Source organism: Dromiciops gliroides, chromosome 1 (genome assembly GCF_019393635.1).
Source record: "Dromiciops gliroides isolate mDroGli1 chromosome 1, mDroGli1.pri, whole genome shotgun sequence".
NCBI classification, from domain to species: Eukaryota; Metazoa; Chordata; class Mammalia; order Microbiotheria; family Microbiotheriidae; genus Dromiciops; species Dromiciops gliroides.
In genome coordinates, this window is record NC_057861.1 from 357,487,097 (window position 1) to 357,509,748 (window position 22,652).

Consider the following 22,652-nt stretch of genomic DNA (forward strand, 5'->3'; position numbering starts at 1 on the left):
CAAAAAAAAAAAAAAAAGAATGCAAGCAATTCAATATAAATTACACATGTGCAGTTGTGCAAAACATTTCCACATTAGAACTAACAAAAAATACTTCAATCTTTTTTCAGATACCATCCAGTTCTTTCTCCATAGATGGATTGCATTTTTCATAAGTCCTTTTGATAGCATCCTGCTCATCACTTATTACAGCACAACAGTGTTCCATCCTAATCTCATCCCACAATTTGTTCAGCCATTCCCCAATTGATGGGCATCATTTCAATTTCAAATTTAACTTTTTTAAAATCTCTTTTAGGATACCAACCTGATAATGGCTTTTTTTGTTTTTATTTTTGTTTTTTGTGGGGCCATGGGGGTTAAGTGACTTGCCCAGGGTCGCACAACTAGTAAGTGTCAAATGCCTGAGGCTGGATTTGAACTCAGGTCCTCCTGAATCCAGGGCCTGTGTTTTATCCACTGTGCCACCTAGCTGCCACCAAATCACCTCTTTTCAAAGATCTGGAAACTAGGGCCTAAAGAAGTTGTCAACGGACTGTGGAGCACCATGCCTAACCATCTGTATGAAAGACACACTGCAGCAGTAGGAAAACCCAAAGAAAATGTTAAAAATTACTATAAAAAATCATGGAAGAGCAAGCTCAGAGCCTGATTGATAAAATATCAGCTGCATTTCAGCAAGGAAAAATTCTTCACGCTCCATTCTCTGCTCCTCCACCAGGAGAGGCTATGATCCCACCTCCTCATACTATCCAGAGAACTCCTCGACCAGGTATGATGCCAGCATCCAATATTAGAAGGCCCCCTATGATGCCAATGATGGGCCTCCCTCCTCCTGGAATGATGCCAGTGGGATCTGCTCCTGGGTTGAGGCTGCCCATGGGAGGTCATATGCCTATAATGCGTGGATCCCCAATAACGAGACCTCCTTCTCTTCCCATGATGGTGCCCATTCAGCCAGGAACGATCCTTCCATACAGCTAAGAATAAAGGGAAATCTGTTCCTGTCATTTGTTTATCACTTTGTTTTACTCCATCCAAGCACCATGGTGCTGCATGTCTGGGGTGTTTTCAAAGAGCATGTCAAGAAAGACTTGTTCCCACTTCTGTCGAAGAAGAAACCATTTGGAAGGGAGAAGTAGAACAGAAATGCAGCTTACATTTATATTGTGATGTGTACAAATAAAAGTATTGACTGTTTTAGCTATAGACAGATTTTTTCCAGTGATTTTTGTGGCTGCAAGTTGAAGGATTCCAAATGTGACTCTCCAACCTTGATGTTTAGTTCATATTCTCTCATTTCATTGTATCTTCTCCCTCTTAGATTCTTGTCCCTCAGTTGTAGAACATTTTCCTAGGTGACAACCCCCTAGACAAAGTTCCTTATGTATTATAAGCTTTATAAATCTGGCACTTGTAGGCCTTTTATTGACTCAAAGAATAAATAAAAACATACTTTCTTCAAAAAATAAATTACATATAGGTCATCTCTCCTACTAGGTTATAAACTCCTTCAGGGTAAGTAAGGCATGTGTCTTTTTTTTAAATCTTTTTTCCCCTCTCTTTCAGTAACTTGAATAATTCCATAGATATAAAAATAGAGGACTGTATCTGTGACTGCATGTCCCAGACCCTACTTTTTGGGGAAGGACTCAGATGAGCCACCCTCATTCCCCTCCTTGCTGTGCTTCTGACTTTCCCAACTTCAACATCATTCTTCACAGTCTTAACCTGAAACCTCCCTCAGCTCCTGGGGACCACCCCAGACTGGAACATACATTCAACTCTGAGGTCTTCTCATAGTGGAAAATCCCTTCAGTGGAACATCCCCTCTGGCATACAATACCTCTTCTTTCATGGGTAGTTTCCACTTTACGGAAGAGCAGAGACTAGCCAGCCTTTATTACCCTCCTTGCTATGCTTCTGAGTTTCCTGACTTACACCATGTCCTCATGTAGGTGTCATCTCTTCCACCCAAACTGGACCACACTTTTCAACTTTATTGTGTGTGTTTTTCTTCTCTCTGTAGAATGTAGATTGAGGGCAAGGCACTACCTTCCTTTTTCCTTGTCTCCCTTTTGAAGTACTTAGCACAGAGTAATTGCCTGCCTTGCCTTTTATAGAGAACTCTTAAATGAGGAAAGTCCCCTTCTCATAAAGGCTAAAATCATCTATGCAACTGATGGTCTTAGAAAGAAAAGGGAAGGGAACAATCACTTATTAAATGTATATTATGTGTCAGGCAGTGTACTAAGCACTTTAAAAAGAATTATCTCATTTGATCCTTACAACAACTCCAGAAGGAAGGTATCATTGTTATCCCCATTTTGCAGTTGAAGAAACTAAGACAAACAGATTGACTTGTCCAGGGTCATACAATGTGTTAAAACTTATTCTGGTCACCCTGACCCTTTCTAGTCAGCATAGTGCAAGGGCCAAATTTATTATAGGAAGAGTTAAGTGGGCAGCTTGCCATAGTATGGTGGTAAGAAAGGAAGCAGCCTCTTTCAAAAAAGAAAACAGGTTTATTAATGGGAACAAGTTCAAAACAGAAGTGAGGTTAATAGAGCTAGGGAATCTAAATCTCTGGGGTAAAAAGATGCCAGACACCCCAAATCTGCCTCCAGCTCAGCTAGCTTGCCTCAAAAAACACAAATTCACCACCACCAGAAATCTGTAGCTCTAAGGAGAATTAGCTTGCAGCCTCTTCTGTTTTTGTCTGAAGGTCAAATAACAACAGCTCCTCTAATTGTCTACCTTCCTTCCCAGTTTCTCTCAGAATCCTCTCCTCTTCCTCTAACTGCCTCTAACTGTCTCTCCCACAGGAAGGGGTGGTTCTTAGTCATGCTGAGTCTCCAATTCCCTCAGCACACCCACATGGGGTGTCCCCATTACAATCCGGCCAGGCTCATGTAGGCATGGGGGAGCCACTAGGAGAGACTTAGTTACTTAGTTTCAATAAATGTTCCCTGTGGCCAGAGTTCCTCTTGTTTGTTCAATTATCTCCCAAAGTACAGATCCATCATCTCTTAGGCTTTTCAAGCTTACATTTTTTTCAGTCTGACCATAATACAGCAAAGACAGGGTCATGAAAACCAAAAATCACAATTAATTCCTTACAATAGTAAGTTTATATCACTAGTATAAAGTGGCAGAAGCAGGAAGATTGAAAAAGGAAATCTAGAAGTCATTTATACTGTCTCAAGGACCAAACAAATATGCTTTACAAATTGTATGATATATTCATCAAAATTCACATCCCGGTAATATGTGCTAAATCAGAGAAAACCATTTAGGCTTTGCTGGCAGGGCCTTTTGGTCCTATAATATGTAAATCTCAAAAAATTCCACATTTCTGAAAACCAACAGATCGCCAAATGGTGCTGATAATTTTGAGGTCACATGGATATATTGATTAAAAGTTTTACTGACAACTTTGAGATGATTTAAATATGGTAATGAACTAACCCCAAGGTGGCACAGATAAGAGTTAGTTTCCTGCCCCCCCAAATAAATATAAAAATGAGAACTCAAACTTTTGTCCCCCAAAAACTTCTCTTCTTTTACATTTACGCATTCATGGTTATGTGAATGATATTCTCTGTCCCTTCCCTTGCCATCCTCTTTCTCACCTTTCTTCAGCATCCCATCCCCAATCCAAAGGTCTTCCTATGTTCTCGTTTCCTTACTTATTTCCAATTATATTAAAACTTGTCCCATTTCATAATTTCATAAATTATTTTTTTATTTACACAAGGCGATATTTGAACTCAAGTCTTTCTAACTCCAAAAATCAGCTCTCTGTCTACCATATCATAGTATCTCTAACATTCTAGTGCTCAGTAAAGTTTTTGCTAAATGCTCATGATGGTAAAGGTGGAGAAATTCTTCAGTATTCATTAGAGAAATTGGTCTATGGTTTTCTTTCTCTGTTTTTGCTCTCTCTGGTTTAGGTATCAAAATCATATTTGTTTCATAGAAGGAATTTGGTAGCACTCCAGGTATTTTTTTCATATAGTTTATATAGCATTGGAAATAATTGTCCTTTAAATGTTTGGTAGAATTCATTTGCAAAACCATCTGGTCCTGGGGATATTATCTTAGGGAGCTCATTTATGGCTTGTTCAATTTATTTTTGCTAAAATAGGGTTATTTAAATATTCTATTCCCTCTTCTTTTAATCTGGGCAATTAATATTTTTGTAAATATTCATCCATTTTGTTTTAAGTGTCAGTTTTATTGGTTTATAATTGGGCAAAATAACTCCTCATAATTGCTTTAATTTCATCTTCTTTTGGTGATACATTCACTCTTTTCATTTCTGACACTAGTCATTCATTTTTCTTTTTTATAAATTAAATTGACTACTGGTTTATCTATTTTATTGTTTTTTGCCATAAAACCAACTTCTAGTTTTATTTATAAAATCAATTTATAAACTTTTAATTATATTCATGTCTCATCTTATTTTCAAAATTTCTATTTTGGTGCTTAATTGGATTTTGTTTGTTGTTTTACTAGTTTCTTTTTCTCTTTTAGTTAAACGCCTAATTCATTCATCTGTTTTTGCTCTTTTATTTAGGTAAGTATTTATAGATATGCATTGGCCCTCAGTAGTGCTTTAGCTACAACACAAATTTTGGTGTGTTGTCTCATTGTTGTCATTTTAAAAAATAATTATTGAATTTTTCTTTAATTTGTTCTTGACCCACTCATTCTTTAGGATTAGATTATTTAGTTTTCAATAAAATTTTAATTATTTCCAGAATCCTTTGCTGATGGTATTTTTATTACATTATAGTTGAAAAATTTGCATTTAATATTTCTGCTTTTCTAAATTTGTTTGTGAGGTTTTAGGCCCTAATACAAGGTGATTTTTTAAAATTCCATGTACAGCTGAGAAAAAGGTAAACTCCTTTCTATTCCCATTCAATTTTCTCCAGAGTTCTGTTGCATCTAACTTTTCTAAAATTCTATTCATTTCCTTAGCTTCTTTCTTATTTCTTTTATGGTGAGATCTATCTAGATGTGAGAGGAGTAAATTGAGGTCAGTAAATAGTACAGATTTACTGTTTCCTCCTGTAACTCATTTAACTTTTCCTCCAAGAATTTGGATGCTATGTCATTTGATGCTTATAGATTTAATGTTGATATTTCTTGATTGTCTATAAAAACCTTTTAGAAAAATATAGTTTCCCTGATTATCTCTTTTCATTAGGTCTCTTTTTGTTTTTGCTTTGTCTGAGATCATAATTGCTACCCCCATCTTTTTTTTTTTCTTAAGCTGAAAGATAAAAGATTCTGCTCAAATATCCTAGTTTAATTTTGGAGTCTTTCAGTTTGTGGTGTGTTTTTGTAAACAACATATTGAATTCTGGTTTGTAATCCATTCTGCTCTCTGCTTCTTTTTTATGGATGCCTTCATTCCATTCACAATGACAGATGTGGTTACTAACTGTGATTTCCTACTTTCTTCTGTTTATCCTCTCTCTCTCTTTCTCATCTGTTTTTCTTCTGGCTGTTGCTTCACTTAGTCTTCCCTCCTTCTTATGATCCCTTACCCCTTTTCTTTTCTTTTTTTTTTCTTTTGGCAAGGCAATGGGAGTTAAGTGACTTAAGTCACACAGCTTGTAAGTGTCAAGTGTCTGAGGGCAGATTTGAACTGAGGTCCTCCTGAATACAAGGCCAGTGCTTTATCCACTGCACCACCTAGCTGCCCCCTTAACCCTTTTCTTAGCCCTTTCCTCTCCTACTTTCCTGTATAGTAAGATAGATTTCTAAACCCAACTGAGTGTTTATGTCTGTGTGTATGTATGCATGCATATGTATGTATATATGTATCTATATCTAAAATAGTTTATACATAAATGCATATACATATATAATATTATATGTTTTTTGTTTATATAGATAGGTAAGTAGGTATAGTCTTTGATGTTTGAATGAGTTGTCCAATTATGATGAGAGGGAGGTACAAATTCACTAGAGTGAGGTTGTCCATCTTAACTTCCATTTTCTACTTCACTGTAACTATTCTTTCTTGCATTCCTCTTTTATATGAGATAATTTCCCCCATTCTTCCTCCTTCTCTTTTTGCATCCCTTTATCTCAAATTTCCATATTTTTTTAGATCATCCAACATAACTCACACTAAGACCTCTGTCTATGTGGACCCTTTCTTATTTCCCAAATGATGATAACATTCTTAGGAGTTATATGTATCATTTTACCATATAGAAATGTAAAATGTTTTACTTTATTAAGTCTTTTATGATTTCTTTTTTAATGTTTACATTTTTATATTTTTCTTGAGTCTTGTCTTTAAAAGTCAAAATTTCTATTCAACTCTGATCTTTTCATCAGGAATACTTGAAAGTCCTCTATTCCATTAAAGACATGTTTGTTTGTTATTTTCTCTTGAAGATTATATTCACTTTGCGGGGTTGGATATTCTTGACTGTCATCCTAGCTCCTTGGCTTTACAGAATACCAGATTCCAAACTTTTCATTTCTTCAACACCCTGGAACTATGAAGAGTGCCCTTGTTGCCTTGTGAAAGCAAGTACTCTGTGACCAAGAACTGAAAAACGGACCATGAAGTTTCCAAGAGGCAACCCATCCTGTACCTTATACCCACACAGGGTTCCCTTGTAATATCTTTATGACCAGCTGTACAATCCCCTTACCCTCTCTGGATAGTGAGAGCTCCTAGAACTATTTCTACTACTGCTGCTGTCATCACCTCGGTAGCCTCCAATGTTCACAGCTGATGAAACCTGCTATGACCTGGGCCAGCACCCACTCCAGTGTCATACCTACTAAGTTGTCTCAGATTGGAAAAATGTCTCACTTTGACCTTTTTTTGGTTATGAAGTTACAACATTTAATTTAACACATGATTTTAAAGTTGTTTCAAGGGGAATACTGGGAGAAGTCAGCTTAAATACTCCCTCTACTCTGCCATCTTGGCTCAGGTTGAGAAATCCCTATGGTAATATTTGAAATAGTGGGGAGTCTTTAATCTAGGAATGTTCTAGATGCTTTTATTTCATTCTTCTTTAGTTTTGGAAGCTGCCCTTCTCCTAATGCAAAATATTTCACTTCTCTTGATTGTAATCAGTCTTTGCAACTTTATTGTGCATCATTCCCTCTCATGCAGTTCAGCCAAACTAGCGAATCTGTGTCTCTTACATGACATTCTTTTTTTTTTTTTTTTTTTTTAGTGAGGCAATTGGGGTTAAGTGACTTGCCCAGGGTCACACAGCTAGTAAGTGTTAAGTGTCTGAGGTCGGATTTGAACTCAGGTACTCCTGACTCCAGGGCCGGTACTCTATCCACTGAGCCATCTAGCTGTCCCTCTTACATGACATTCTATCACCCCCATCTTTGAGTGTTTGCGAAAACTGTTCCCCTAGCCTGTAATTCAGTCCCTCCTTACCTGACATTAATATACTTCAAGCCTCTGAAAATTTTCTCCTTGTTCCTTTCAGTTGTTATACCTACCCTTGTTCATTTGAATTACATATACATATATTTGAATATTTAATTTAATAATATAATATATAATATTATATATAAATAAAATTTCTTAGTTTCTTAGAGCTCTGTGTGTTCTATTTCCAATAGAATGTAAACTCCTTGAGAGCCAAGACTTCATTTGTTTTTGTCTTTGTATCCTGGTACAATGCCTAGCTCTTAAAAATATTTATAGGATGAATAATTTAATGAATAACATAAAATCCCAGTTAAGTTACTTTTCTACATCTATAAAATCAACATGAAGTCACTTCTACTTCAAAAGAATAGCTTAAAGGCAATTCTACTTCAATAGTAAACATCCAAAACCACAAAATTTAAACAAAGATTTGTCTCAGGTAGCATTTTATTATTTTTAATCATAAAAGTATTTTTATTTTATTTTCCAGTTCCATTTTTTTGGGGGGTGATGCAATTGGGGTTGACTTGCCCAGGGTCCCATGAACTCTTTGGGATACATACCCAGTAGTGGTATTACTGAGTCAAATGGTATGCACAGCCCCACAACCCTTTGGGCATAATTCCAAATTGCATTCCAGAATGGTTGGATCAGTTCACAGTTTCACCAACAATGCATTAGTGTTCCAATTTTTTTCCATGGTTTCTCCAACATTTATTATTTTTGTTTTTTGCCATATTAGCCAATATGATCAGTGTGAGGTGCTACCTCAGAGTTGTTTTAATTTGCATTTCTCTAATCAATAGTGATTTAGAGATTTTTTTTTATATGACAATAGATAGCTTTGATTTCTTCATCTGAAAACTGCCTGTTCATATCCTTTGACCATTTCTAAATTGGGGAATGAGTATAAATTTGATTTATTCCCCTACATATTTTAGAAATGAGGCCTTTATCAGAAACACTGGCTGTAAAAAGTGTTTCCTACCTTTCTGTTTCACTTCTAATCTTGGCTGCATTGCTTTGTTTGTACAGAAACTTTTTAATTTAATGTAATCAAAATGATCCATTTTACATTTCATAACATTTTCTATCTCTTGTTTGGTCATAAATCCTTCTCCTCTTCAGTTAGCATTTTCAGTGCTAGGTTTGCTCTATTCTTTAATTTCATGCTAGTTTTATGATTCCTATATTTTCAACCCTATGCCTTACTCTCATATATATCTTTTATTGGTTCTTATCTGTCTGCTGGGTTCTGTGCTATGACCAAATCTTGTTATTCCCTTATATTCTGGCCCTAGATTGCCTATTTAATTTTAAATTGCAACTTTGCACTGACTTATGAAACCATACTTATTCTTCAAGTCTTGACTAACATGGCTTGATTGGCCTCTTCATCTATTGCCTGCTCTGACCTTCTGAACCCTTCAAGTCATGCTCTAAGTTTCCCTCAGTTCAGCTTCCTCTCCCTGCATTGACAATTAGCTATACCAATGCCCTGGTTATGACAAAGCTCATATTATTTTAAGATGCCAAAATTATACACTTCTATCACTGAAGAAACAAACAAACACTGATATGATTCCCAGCACAAAGTTGAGGTGTGGCCACAAGTCATTTTGGATACCTGACTATCAAGAGGTAACCATAGAAACCATTGTGCCCCTTGAGCAATTCTCTGCTGGAATCTTGTATGTTTTCTTCCTTGAATAGCAATTCCTCCTGTAGACTTAGTGTCCTGAACTAAATAAAGCTTTTACCTTGTGCCACTATTTAAAGTAAAAGAGATTCTAGGACTTCCCAATTGAAACTGACTTTATAACCCCAAAGGAAAATAATGTTAAGAAAAGACCATATTACAATCATTCCCCTTGAGATGCCACATGATCTAGCCAAACTGTTCTTTTTTCTTTATATTCATGACAAACCTTCCTTTTTTGATGCTTTTGTACTAGCTGTTCCTTATGTATGCCACGTACTCTCACCTCACCTCTCCCTCATAATATCTTTTGACTTTTTCAAGACTAAACTTAGGTGCTACCTTCTATATGAAATTTTCTTTTCCTGCCAAAAAATCAGTGCCTTCCTACACACCAATTCTATGTGATCTATTTCATATCTACATATCATCCATATCTACATATATTTCATCCTAATCAATTATCAGAAAAGGCTGGTTGGAAGCTGTGTTAACATACCCCTGCAGCAAGGAGCAGATGGCAAGGGATGGATCTTGTGTAATTTCTGGTCTATCCAAGCAGGGCCAGGGAGTGATAAACTTGTGCTATTTGCTACCTACTGTGAGTGAAAATGTCCCCCAGTCCTAGGTTTCTTAGGGATTTTAGATTTTATTTTAGTAGCTGATAATGATTTGAGTGATAGACTATTAAAAAAATGTAAAAGTAGTCTTTGGTCTACTGCTGTTCTATGCATGTAATTTACAAAGCCATTTTTATAACTTCATTATATTATATAGTATGCTTTAAAAGTTTCACTATATGAAGAAGAATTAAGTATAGGTCTAGTTTCCTTTAACTAGGGATAAGATGCCAAATAGCCAATAATGTTAGAAACAAACTTATATAGGTTAAATCTTGTTGGTTAAAAATGTGTTATCACATTAAAGGTCAACTTAATAAAAATAGATAGAGTTAACCAATCAGAATTGTTAACAGTAATACAAAAGTAAATGAAAAGTGATTATTGGGGCAGCTAGGTGGCACAGTGGATAGAGCACCAGCCCTGGAGTCAGGAGGACCTGAGTTCAAATCTGGGCTCAGACACTTAACACTTACTAGCTGTGTGACCCTGGGCAAGTCACTTAACCCCAATTGCCTCACTAAAAAAAATGAAAGAAAAAGTGATTATTGCAAATGATGATATCATATTTCCTGTTGGGGATATGAAATGTATGCTATTAAGGAAGGAAATGCATGCTATTTCTTCATATTTGAGGCACATATAATGCAAATGTTTACCCTTTATGCCATAAAAAAGAGTAAGATGCTGTAAGAATATATATACAGAAAAATGCCATTATAGAAAACATTGTACTTCTTGACTTAGAGTATAAATATTCATGGGTCCTGGAGCTTGGGGTCTTTGGGTCCTGGACCTAAGACTGGCTTTATTGTTAGACAGGATCCCTCACTCAATAAACCTATTTTCTTTGGCTTGGAGACTTTTTTTTTTTATATGACCCTGCGACTTAGAAATTTTCACAAAACTACAGATGAAGATATGACTCCTCATAGGTGAAGAGTATGGCGAACATGACCTGCATAAGTAATATACTAAGTTGGTTCAAGATACCCTTGAAGATAATTTATATATATATGAAAATGGTGGTGAGAGAGAAAGAGTTAGTATTTGTGTATATACATAGGAATCCTGACCCATCTTGCTCCTAGACTTACTGAAAGTCTAGAGACTAAGGGAAATGGACTTCAGATGAGTAAGATTGTCTTTCCTATTTGAGATGAGATCTTATCTTGCTCCTCACTGAAGATTTCTTTCACTCTTATGTATTCTGTGGTATAATACAGTACCTAAAACTTCTCCAAATTCTGTTTAATATTGTGCTTGGATAAATGGTTTTACTTTATATTATTTTAATTGTGGTGGGGTTTTTTGTGTGGGAAGTACCCAAGTTGGCAAGTATAAAAGACTACCCTCCCTACCCCCACTGAAGAGCCTTCTGGTAAGAAACTTGTGTTTTGAGCCTGTTATCCCCTAGACAAGAGATAAATGCAACTCAAAACAATTTGAAGCATAGCCAAAACTAGCTTAAGGTAACTGGGAAATATTTAACAAAATAAATAACAATATAATGAAACCTAGATAGCATTACATCTTTTGTGTGTGTGGTAGGGGGTGGGGAGCAATGAGGATTAAGTGACTTGCCTAAGGTCACACAGCTAGTTTGTGTCAAGTGTCTGAGGTGGAATTTGAACTCTGATCCTTCTGAATCCAGGACCAGTACTCTATCCACTGTGCCACCTAGCTGCCCCTTGACTTACTTTTAAGATGTAATGCTATTGGGGGCAGCTAGGTGGCACAGTGGATAGAGCACTGGCCCTGGAGTCAGGAGGACCTGAGTTCAAATCTGACCTCAGACACGTGACACTTAACTAGCTGTGTGACCCTGGGCAAGTCACTTAACCCCAATTGCCTCACCAAAAACAAAACAAAAGTAAGTCAACATCCAGATTCAGGGATCCTTATTTTGAGTTTGATACCAATGCCCTAGGTCAGAGGTTTCAAACTCTCAGGGCCAGCAAAACTCCATGGTATGTACTTAACTAGATTAAAGTGTAACTGGAAACTGTTTAAGAAAATAAGTAAAAATACAATTCAATATAAATCATGTTAATTAGTAGGTTTCTAAGTTAACATTCACCCTTCAGGGATCCTTTCTTGTTTGAGTTTGACACTATTGCCCTAGTCTACTAACATTTGAGGGAAATAGATATAAATGGGGCAGCTAGTTGGTATAGTAGATAGACTGCTGGGTCCAAATTCAGGAAAATGTGTTTTCCTGAGTTCAAATCTGACCTCAGATACTTCCTAGCTGTTTGACCCTGGGCAAGTCAATTAATCCTGTTTACCTCAGTTTCTCATCTGTAAAATGAGTTGAAGAAGGAAATGGTGAACCACTCCAGTATCTGTGCCAAGAAAAACCCCAAATTTGATTATGAAGGTCAAACAGTACTGAACAACAAGGAGATATGATTGCAGGTGATACTTATCTCAGAGACAGGAAGAACATCCAGTCTCAGGAGTACCCTTGCATCTTTCCTTTCTCTTTTACTAAGCTAGCAGGATATAGGTACAAGGATGACCCTTGGCTCTCCTTCCCCCTTTGCAAAGGTGAGCCAGACCTCAAATCATATCCATCAATGCCATCCACTACTTAAATATATATATATTTATATAACTCATGTGCCACATATATGCATTGTAATTGTCAGCAATTGGAGTCTTGTCTCAGAGATACCCTTGTGTATTAGCCTGGACACAACTTTCTGTTTGTCTTAATGTGCCTGCTTTTCAATGTGACAGGGACTTGGCCAAGTTAACTCCTGTTTACTTCTCACTCAATTACAATTAATTCAGAGCCATCTTTTTATTTTTTTGCCCCCCCTCCATTCAGACATCTACCATAGCTGATGGTGGTTTCTCTTTCTGTTGCTCTTTTATAAATGGGTTTGTTTCCATTTGCTGTAGGCATGTCATTACTTGAGATCTGACTGTGCATAGGCAGATAGCCTTGAGGGCTTTTGCATTTCACAGATTAAATACACCAGGACCTTGAAGTCTTGGCTGGGAAGTTAAAAGACTTCCCTTGCAAGATATTGAGGTAGTTTAGTTTTATGAATGATACTATAAATCCTCCAGGCAGAACCCTAAAATAACTTAGATTTCCCATGGAAGAATTAGTCAGTCAGAGACAAATTTCTGCTTAGAGCCTGTAAGTACTGATCCCTGAGGTTAAACTCCTTCACTTTTAACAAAAGGAAGGAACTGGATCCTCTTCAGTGACATCCAGTGCTATACCTAAATATGTACATGTTGTCTACCTCAGATTGACTGTAAATCCTTGATGGACAGTTTTGCTCATATCCCACCTGTCTTGCACAGCACTTGGCATATAAGGCCATAGTCACCCACTGCATCTGGGGCCATCAGCAGTATTCTTGACCTTTGTCTTGCCACTCTAATCCAATGACTGGAGTAAAGAGTGAGGCTGACATCTTTGCACATCTCTGCCTCACTCAAATCCAGTCCACACACAAGGTAAGACATTACCTGAATGATGTCATTGGTCCTCTTTGAGAATGAAGAACAAACAACAATACATAATAAATGCTTATTTATTGATTGATAAAGGAGACAAATAAAAGTATTAACTCCAATGACTTTTTTTTAAATTGCAGTTAGTGTTAATAACTAGACTTACAAGGGAGTCTTATATATAGGCTGTTATATAATTGCTGAAAGTCAATTTGAGGGATTACTAGGACAGGGGTTCAAAATATTCCAGCCAGTGAGATGTGTTCTTATGTGGGGCTCTGGCACTTTCCTTTAGAATGTGTATAGGGATGGTGGTGTCTAGGATAAGTCATATATGCAGGAGGTCGAATACTATTAATCACAGGGGCTTTTCAGCTATGAAATGAAAGCCCCCCAAATTATATATTAGAAGTGAATAAATTGTTACTTATTGAGATTTTACATTGATCAAAGCAGTCAGGCACTGAGCCCTGACCAGATTTACACTGACTAATTTCAACTTTTTTTTTTAAATAGCTTTTTTGGAAAATATACACAGAGCTTTGACAGTATTATTTAATATATTCTTTCTATTTCTTGGTACTATAGTGATTTTTAAAAGATAACGGTGAACTACAATTAGACATACTTATAAATTTTTGAATTTTCCATTTCACTTTTGAGTAGGGAAAGACTAAAGAAGGAATGAAAATTCTTTATATACCACATTAATGCTAGGAAAAAAACAGTTTCACTGCATCTTAGTTAAATGGATGAAACAAGAGCTATTTCAATGACTGTATAATGGTTTCATATTTTTCTTTCTGCTTATATATTCCATGATATTGAAATGTAAAAAAGATTTGGCTGATTGTGATTAAACTGTTTATATCTTTGGAGCAAAGGAGAACAAGACATATTTTAACTTTGAGTTGTTTGACAGTTTGCTCTCTTGAAATAAAATGGTTACCAATAAAACATATTCGAATGGACATGTTTCCTATAAGTTTCACTGAATTTTGGTCAAATTTTGTATGTGGGTAGAAGTTTCCCAGTTACTGAGTGGTCAACATTTCACAGGACTTTCAAATTTATTATGTTTTCTTTCAATGAAATCCATTTCCTATTATCTTCAAGGAACTCTATTTAAACCATAGAATATACTTTGTGTAGGTATTTCTAAGGAGTAAAATGAAAAGTCACCCATTTCGAATATGTTACATTTTTAAGTGAGGCTAGTGAATAGAAACCACTTTTTTATTATTATAGTCAATATTCCAATATGTTCTTTCTCACAATTAATATGGCTTCAGGATAATGAAGATAATTCTATTTCTTTCCAGAATGATTTTCTTAAAACACAATCCCTACCATGTAACTCTCTTGTCTCTCCACCTTTCCCACACACAGAGAAATATACATTCAATAAACTCTAGTAGCTCCTTACCACCTCCAAGATCAAATATACAATTCTCTGTTTGGCATTCAAAGCCTTTCATAACATATCCCCTCTTTCCAAACTTCTTTTGCTTTATACTATTCCCCAAGTATTCCATTATGCAGTGACATTGGCCCCTTATTATTCTTTTCATAAGACACTCCTCCTGACCAAACATTTTCACTGGTTATTCCCACGCCTGGAATGCTCTTCCTACTCATCTCTGCTTCTTGGTGTCCCTGGCTTCCTTCAAATCGCAGCTAAAATCTCATCTTCTTCAGGAAATCTTTTCCAATCTCTTTATTTCTAGGACTTATGGAAAATGAAGTCACTGGGAAAGTTGTAAGCCTTCTATAAAAGAGGGTCTGAGGAGATATTTAATGTTCCATATTGAGTTCTTCAAACAAAGAAGAGAGGCAACCAAAATTGAGAAGATATTGCCTATCAAAACCTGAGTCAATCAATATGAAATTTCAGGTGATCCCATTATCCTATGGGGTTAGGGTAGGGAGCAACTGTTATAAGGAGGCAAAGATAAACAGAATTGCTGATGGAAAATGGAGTTACCTGGAAGACTGTAAGATAAAATAAATAAGCTATCCAGGATTCTAATGTAGACTTTTGTTTTGTTTTGTTTTTGCAAGGCAATGAGGGTTAAAGTGACTTGCCCAGGGTCACACAGCTAGTAAGTGTCAAGTGTTTGAGGCCAGATTTGAACTCAGGTCCTCCTGAATCCAGGGCAGGTGCTTTATCCACTGTACCACCTAGCTTCCCACTAGACTTTCAGTCTCAATTCAGTGAAGTAAAAGAACAAAGACTTAGATCTGAAGGACACTTTAGAGGTTCATCTTGTCTAATGCCCTACTTTTACAGATGAAGAAATAGGTTCAGAGAAGTCAAGTAACTTATCCAAGGTCACAGTAATACTTAGTTGTTTTCCCTTTCCAAATCCAGCACTCTTTCCACTGCATCATGCCGACCTTCTCACAACTAAAAAAGAAGAAAGATCACTTCCAGCTGGTGTTTTTAGATCTGACTTCACAGAGGTGGTGATATATATATATATATATATATATATATATATATATATATATATATATATATATATATATATATATATTTTAGTGAGGCAATTGGGGTTAAGTGACTTGCCCAGGGTCACACAGCTAGTAAGTGTTAAGTGTCTGAGGCCGGATTTGAACTCAGGTACTCCTGACTCCAGGGCTGGTGCTCTATCCACTGCGCCACCTAGCTGCCCCGAGGTGGTGATATTTAAAAAGAACTTTGAAGTGTGGGGACCAATTTTTAATAGGGGAATGCTAGCTAAGCGGCTCGCTGCAATATTGGGGCAAGGAAGGAAACCGGCAGCTTCCCTCAAAGCAGAACAAGATTTATTTTAACAAGAACGAACTTAAAAAAAAAAAAACACAAACAGTATCAGTAGGATCAAGGGAAAGGAAATAAAATGGGGAAAGGGCAATTATAATATCTGAAAAATAGCACCACCCAGGAATCAGCTGAAAATACATAGCAGAACGTCTGTTGCTCTCCAGCTTCCACCTAGAATGCCCAATTCTCCTCCCCCAAACCTAGAAACACCCCACACAGTCCCAGCCAATGGGCTGGCCACTCTGACAGTCACATGACTGCCCTCACTAGGCTTCCAATCATTATAATTTTGCCAGGCCCATGTAGGCATCCCAAGTGGTGACGTGAGGTGCCAGAGCCCTGGCAAAGGCTACAACCATGCGGTTTGTGGAGCCCCAGGCCAGTGCTCGCCTAGGCATAAAAACCTCAAATAACAATTAATTCTTTACAGAAGAAGACTTTGTAGATTACCAATAGACAAGGTGAATGACATAAACTAATTCATGGAGGCAAGAAAAAGCAAACACATGATGTTAGTCAGTGCCACTAGATTAGGTAGTCTAATTGGAGTATAATGGTGTGTAAAGGGGAATAATGAAAGACAAAAGTGGGAAGGCAAATTAAGGACAAATCATGTAAGGCCTCAAATTCCAGGATAAATGACTTAGTAGGGAGGAACCATTGTAATTTACTGAGTAGAGAGATTATACCATCACAGCAGTATTTTAGGAGAGTTAATGTGGCAAGAGATACTGGACAGATTTGAAGGGGATACAATTAATAATGAAAATTATTATCATAGATAACATTTATATGGCATATCAAAGTTTCCAAAGTGCTATACTCATGCTATCTCCTTTGATCTTTAAAACAACCCTTGGTGGAAGATTTTATCATCATTCCCATTTTATCAGATGAGGATGACAGATCAAATGATTTGTCCAGGGTCACATAGCTAGTAAATGTTTGAGATCAGATTTGAACTCAAGTTTTCCTTATTCCAAAATTAATGCTCTATCCACTGTCCCATTAAGCTAACTATAGGCTATGCCTCTTCCAGAAGTGAAGTAATAGGCACAAGCCCTGCTCACTGGCAAACCTAGACTATGGTGGTAGAGCTTTCTTGGAATAGGAGGGGTGCACAGATAAGCACAGCACATTGTAAACATTCAAAACATCGTAATTATTTCAGCACCACAGAGCTCTCCTCAGAACCACTATTTCTCAGAACTTGCCTGTTTTTTTAATTTCATCATCACTTCCTGTTCCTCTTTCCTTTGCCAAGCTGCTGTGTAGATGACTTCCTATTGTATACAACCTGGGCTTGAATTTGGTGAATGCTCCCTGCCTAAACTCTCCTCTAACCACCTGTCACTGACTTTAAGAACTTATTCTGGCCTTGTCATTATAGGCCTGTAACAGAGTGGTGTCAGTAGAAATGGAGAGTTAGTCATGGATACAAACACACATTGAAAAGGGGAAAATTAACGAGATTTGTCAACTAAGATGGAAGGAAAATAGAAACTGGTACAAACAAGGAGAGAAGGGAGAGTAACAATAGAGAAATAGGGAAAAATCCATTATGAAGGATAACAACAGTGAAATAATGAGAACTAAGAAAAGTAGCAGTATTCTATTTTATTTCTGAGAAAACAATATTACATTTTTTTTAACCCTTTCCCCAGATTATCTTCTATTTTTGATTTCTCAGAAACACTTATTTTTGTAAAGGGAGATCATAGTGAGTAAACATATTGATGCGTTCCAGTTCCAACCAACAAACTTCTAAAGCAATTATCATAAACATGCACAGTCCAATGAGACTATATATAGTAGGCAAAAGGTTTGGGACAAAGGGGAAGTAAAATAAAGAAATATGTATACACTCATATGTATGTGTGTGTATAAAACATGTATATGTGTATATGTTATTTGTTTAGTTATAATAACACATATAGGTATACTGTGTACATATACTTATGTGTACATGTGTACTCACATGCACACATACATGTATGTAATAACTAACACTCTCTAGATTTTCAGCAGAGCACATGCAGATATCCTTGAGACCAGAAATAATAATATTTATATAATAATATTATATTTAGGAGCTGTGTGTGCTTACACATAAAGAATAAAGGTAGGGAAATATATACTCTAGCTAAAGTGCTAAAAGTCACAGTAAGTGATCTCCTTATCACTGGGATTCTCCAGCTGAGTTCAGCCAATGTGTAAAGATCCTTGTAATTCCCAGGTTTCTAGCTACTGTTTCATACATTATAAAGTACTTTATATTGGCTAGACCTCAGATGCTTACATTGTAGAAAATGGAACTCTTTCCTCTTCTCTAAGCACCTAGTGCAGAAATATTCTCTCAGTGGGTGCTAAATGAACATTAATTAATAATGAATGGAGTATATTTTGCCGTCTGTTCAGTACTGATTTAAAATATATGATTGTTACTTAATTGGATTATTTTTAGCCTTACTGTTCCATTTGGGTGAACACTCATGGTTAAAACAGAGAATTACCCAAGAAAATCATATTCCATTTCAGAGGACTGACTGATTTTTGAATGGTAAATACTTTGAACTATCCATAAAAAATCTTTTCTTATGTAAAATATTTAAGAATGAACAAATAACCCTACTATAAGTAGAATTCAAGATCTTATGTTCACAATCAAAGCCAAGGAATGGTAATTCACTCAAGACTTTACAAGAATCCCACACTTTCAAAGGATTATCAAAAAGTTAAAAAAAACCCAACAATATGATTTATGCATACAGCATGTAATACTACATGTCTATTTGAAGAAAAATCATACTTTCCTTGTCTTTTGTGGTTTTCCTATTAATTATGTAGTAGCCATTTCTCTATGAATGAGAAATTGAGAGATTGCAAATGCCTTTTAGGTTAAAAGAGATTTCTCAGAGATTAATTCAGCCTTTTCTGATCAATATTTCAGCACAGAACAAAGCAACAGCAGATAGCATAGTAACCAAACCAGAGATAAACTTTCTTTGTGTAAAGGAAACAGGTGAGACTCACAATGCAGGTATTTAAAGCATCCAAGGATGTCTTTAAGAACATTCAGTTCTGTGCTTCTTTCATCCATTTTACATTAAGGGCCTCCTGGGTTAGGCTTTCTTCTTACTTGAAGCCAGGTCTAATGAAATGTAGTGACACCACATCGCAGATGTTTCCATAGACAAGTAAATACAATTCCTTCTTGTGAGGGAAAATACAGTATCCCCATACACTTTACACAGTATACTGGGACAGATCAAATCTTTATTAATTTTTTCTGAATACCAGAGAAAAATAAAAACTTATGGTGTAGACTACAGAAATAGAGTGAGTTGTTAAGTTTACAAATACATACTATTTTGCTGTTGCTTTCATGAGGTTAATTTGACTCCCTCACTAGATCAATCGATTACGATGTTACAGAGACAGAACATTGACAGAATGAGAGACTTTGCTCCAAAGCACCAAAAACTTTAGACGTGTAAAAATTTAGCACAAGCACTCTTTAGGAATGTAAACACCTAGTCACAGAAAAATCGAGGTAGCATATCATGATGGATAGAAGCTGAACCTCAAAGCATAAAAATTTAGGTTCAAATCTCCCCACTGACACATACTAGCTCTGTGGCTCAAGACGAGTCATTGAACCTCTTAGGGCTCTAAGCAACTTTCTTAAACTATGAGATGCAGACATGATGTCCATCCACATTAGGAGAAAGAGTTTACTTATGTAGGAATACTAAATACTAATGAAATCAGATTACATCAATGGCAAAAATAAATAATGAAAATAGAACCCTAACAGATCAGATGTTGTGACAGTCATTCATAGAATGAATGAGAGAAAGCAGCCCAGGATAGAATGTCTTACTATTCATGTCCACTGTAGAAAAATGAAACCCATATTACAACCCATCATGTTAGAATAATAAGCTTTTAAAAATATTGCTAAGTAATTTTAGGGACTATATTAATCATCATGATCATAATTGAATCAAATGACTCTATAGTTAAAAGATCATTGTTAATCTTATATCAGGTGTTGCTTCAGTTTCTTTTCACTTCAGAATAACTTGACAGTTATTCTATAAGAGAGCATTTACAGTGCATCTCATTTTGGCAATAGTTCCACTTAGTCTGGTAAAACTATTTTATAAGAGATTCCTTTGTACCTAATCCATGATAATTTTTTTAACAGTATGTCCAACTGCTCTGGTGGTAGCATATGGTTAGTTTTGTTAATTGGGTTTTTTGTTATGCTGTGTCTGCAAAGTTTCTTTTAATTTATATTCAAATGTTTGTTATCCTCTGGCAGTCTGTTTTTGCTTTCCCTCTGTTTATTTTGTGACCCATGACTATAGCATGTTTTTCAAACTGTGTTCTGGCAGATTTTTTGCAGATGCCCACAATGTGTTGGTTTTCTACTGCAAGTTAATTCCTTGTCTATGTAGCTAACTAGCAGAGCTGGGCATTTTCATAGTGAGCTGTTATCATTTCAACCTAGGAGCTGTGTGTACTTACACATAAAGAATAAAGGTAGGGAAATATATACTCTAGCTAAAGTGCTAAAAGTCACAGTAACTGATCTCCTTATCACTTATGCTTTGATGATTCTATTATTTCATGGCTCTTGTCTTTAATTAAAAAGCCTGAGAAGAATTTATTAGGTGCCTAGTATATGTTAGGCACTGGGGATTCAAAGACAAGAATGGAAAAATTCCTGCCCTCAAGAAACTCACATATGTGGGAAAGGAAAGAGGACAAGGAAAGGGAACACCATGTTTAGAGATAAGGTAATATAAGTTGGGGTTATTTTGTATCAGACTTGTGATATCATCTGTAAAGGTAACTCCAAGTAAAGAACTGCTTTTTAATTTTTTTTTGGTTTTGTTATTTTTTAAAATTTAATTTAATTTTTTTGTTTTTTTGTTTTTCCCCAGGGCAATAGGTTAAGTGACTTTCCCAGGTTCACAGAGCTAGTAAGTGTCAAGTCTCTGAGGCCAGATTTGAAATCAGGTCCTCCTGAATCCAGGGCCAGTACTTTATCCACTGTGCTACTTAGCTGCCCATAATGAACTACTTTTTCAAAAGCTGATTATTATCTGCTCTATAAATTATAATCTTGGGGGCAGCTAGGTGGCACAGTAGATAAAGCACTGGCTCTGGATTCAGGAGGACCTGAATTCAAATCTGAACTCAGACACTTGACACTTACTAGCTGTGTGGCCTTGGGCAAGTCACTTAACCTTGATTGCCCTGCCACCCCCTCCAAAAAATTATAATCTTATACAGTTTGTTGAAGGCACTCAAATAATTTGCCCAGTGTCCCAAAGCCAGGATGTTTTATAGGCACAACTTGCATCTAGGTCTTCTTGATTCCTTGATCAGCTCTCCATTCATTATATCATGTTACATGAAAGCAGGATAATGAGGCAAATCATGAAAAGCTTTTGAAAGGAGGATCATACTTCCCTTGAGTATTAAAGAAAGTCCTGGGTTAAAATATTATAGAGGAAAGGAGAGAATGTGTTCTAGGAATGAGGGACAGCCTGTACAAAGGCACAAGGTGAGCAGTAAAATGATATGTGAGGAATAGCCATCCTGACAGTTTGCCAGTTTATCTGTAATGTGTTTTGTTTAAAGAGGAATAATGAGTAATCAAACTAGAAAGACAATCTGAAACCAGATTGTCACCAGTTTTCAACATTAAATGGAAGAAATTCCAATAATTCCTAGAAGCAATAGGAAACTACTGAAGTTTATTAAGTGGGAGAGTTACAAGGTCACACATGTGCCTTGGGAATGTGTGTGATGAATAGATTGCAGAAAGGAGAGGCTCAGTGAAGGATGATCAATGAAGAAGCCAGTGCACTGGACAGGTGGGAGGTAATGAGTACCTGAACTAGGGTAATTTTGGTATGATTAGAGCGATGAAGGCACATGTTCCCCTGCTATGTTATTATTCTAGACATCTCAATTTCTAGAATTTTTACCTGTGACTTTCCATAAGTTGATCCCTAAATGATCAGCCTAATATGCTTGGAGCTTCTTATTACTTTAATATTTTATAGATTTCACCTTTCAAAGAGAAGGCCTTGTTAGTTTTCTGCCCAGAACCCGATAATGCTTACTTACCTTGGGTCATTCCATTGTTTTTTTGACTAGTAATTATTTTGATTCTTTGAAAATTGTGTTATTTATCTTTAAAAAAGATTATATTTTAAAATATTTATGTTAAAGAGGTAGATTTATTTTTCTTTATTTTTAATAATAATAAACATTTTTATTTAAAGTTTTAGTTCCAAATTCTGTCCCTTCCTTTCCTCTCCCTTCCAACCCCCCAGGCAGTAAGCAATCAGATATAAATTATGCATGTACAATTATGTAAAACATTACCCTATTAGATATTTTGAATAAAAAAACTTTCAAAAAGAAAAAAATGAAGGAAAGTGAAAAATAGCATTCATCAATCTGTGTTCCATCAATATCAGTTCTTTCTCTGGAGGCAGATAGTATGTTTCATCATTAGTCCTTTGAGATTGTCTTGGATCATTGTATTGCTGAGAATAGTGAAGTCATTCACAGTTCTTCATCAAAAAAATATTG

The 22,652-nt window shown here is 36.1% G+C and overlaps 1 protein-coding gene across 1 annotated transcript; it reads left to right on the forward strand.

The window, feature by feature from the left end:
- The first annotated feature begins 627 nt into the window (after positions 1 to 627).
- Positions 628 to 984, forward strand: LOC122749153 (U1 small nuclear ribonucleoprotein C-like). Its single transcript, XM_043995363.1, has one exon. It carries the CDS (start codon positions 628 to 630, stop codon positions 982 to 984), a length of 357 nt encoding a protein of 118 aa, XP_043851298.1.
- The last annotated feature ends 21,668 nt before the right edge of the window (positions 985 to 22,652 follow it).

What these genes read in the sequence shown, in the direction of transcription:
- LOC122749153 (XM_043995363.1), top strand. Translation starts at nt 628, where the DNA reads ATGGAAGAGCAAGCTCAGAGCCTGATTGATAAAATATCAGCTGCATTT.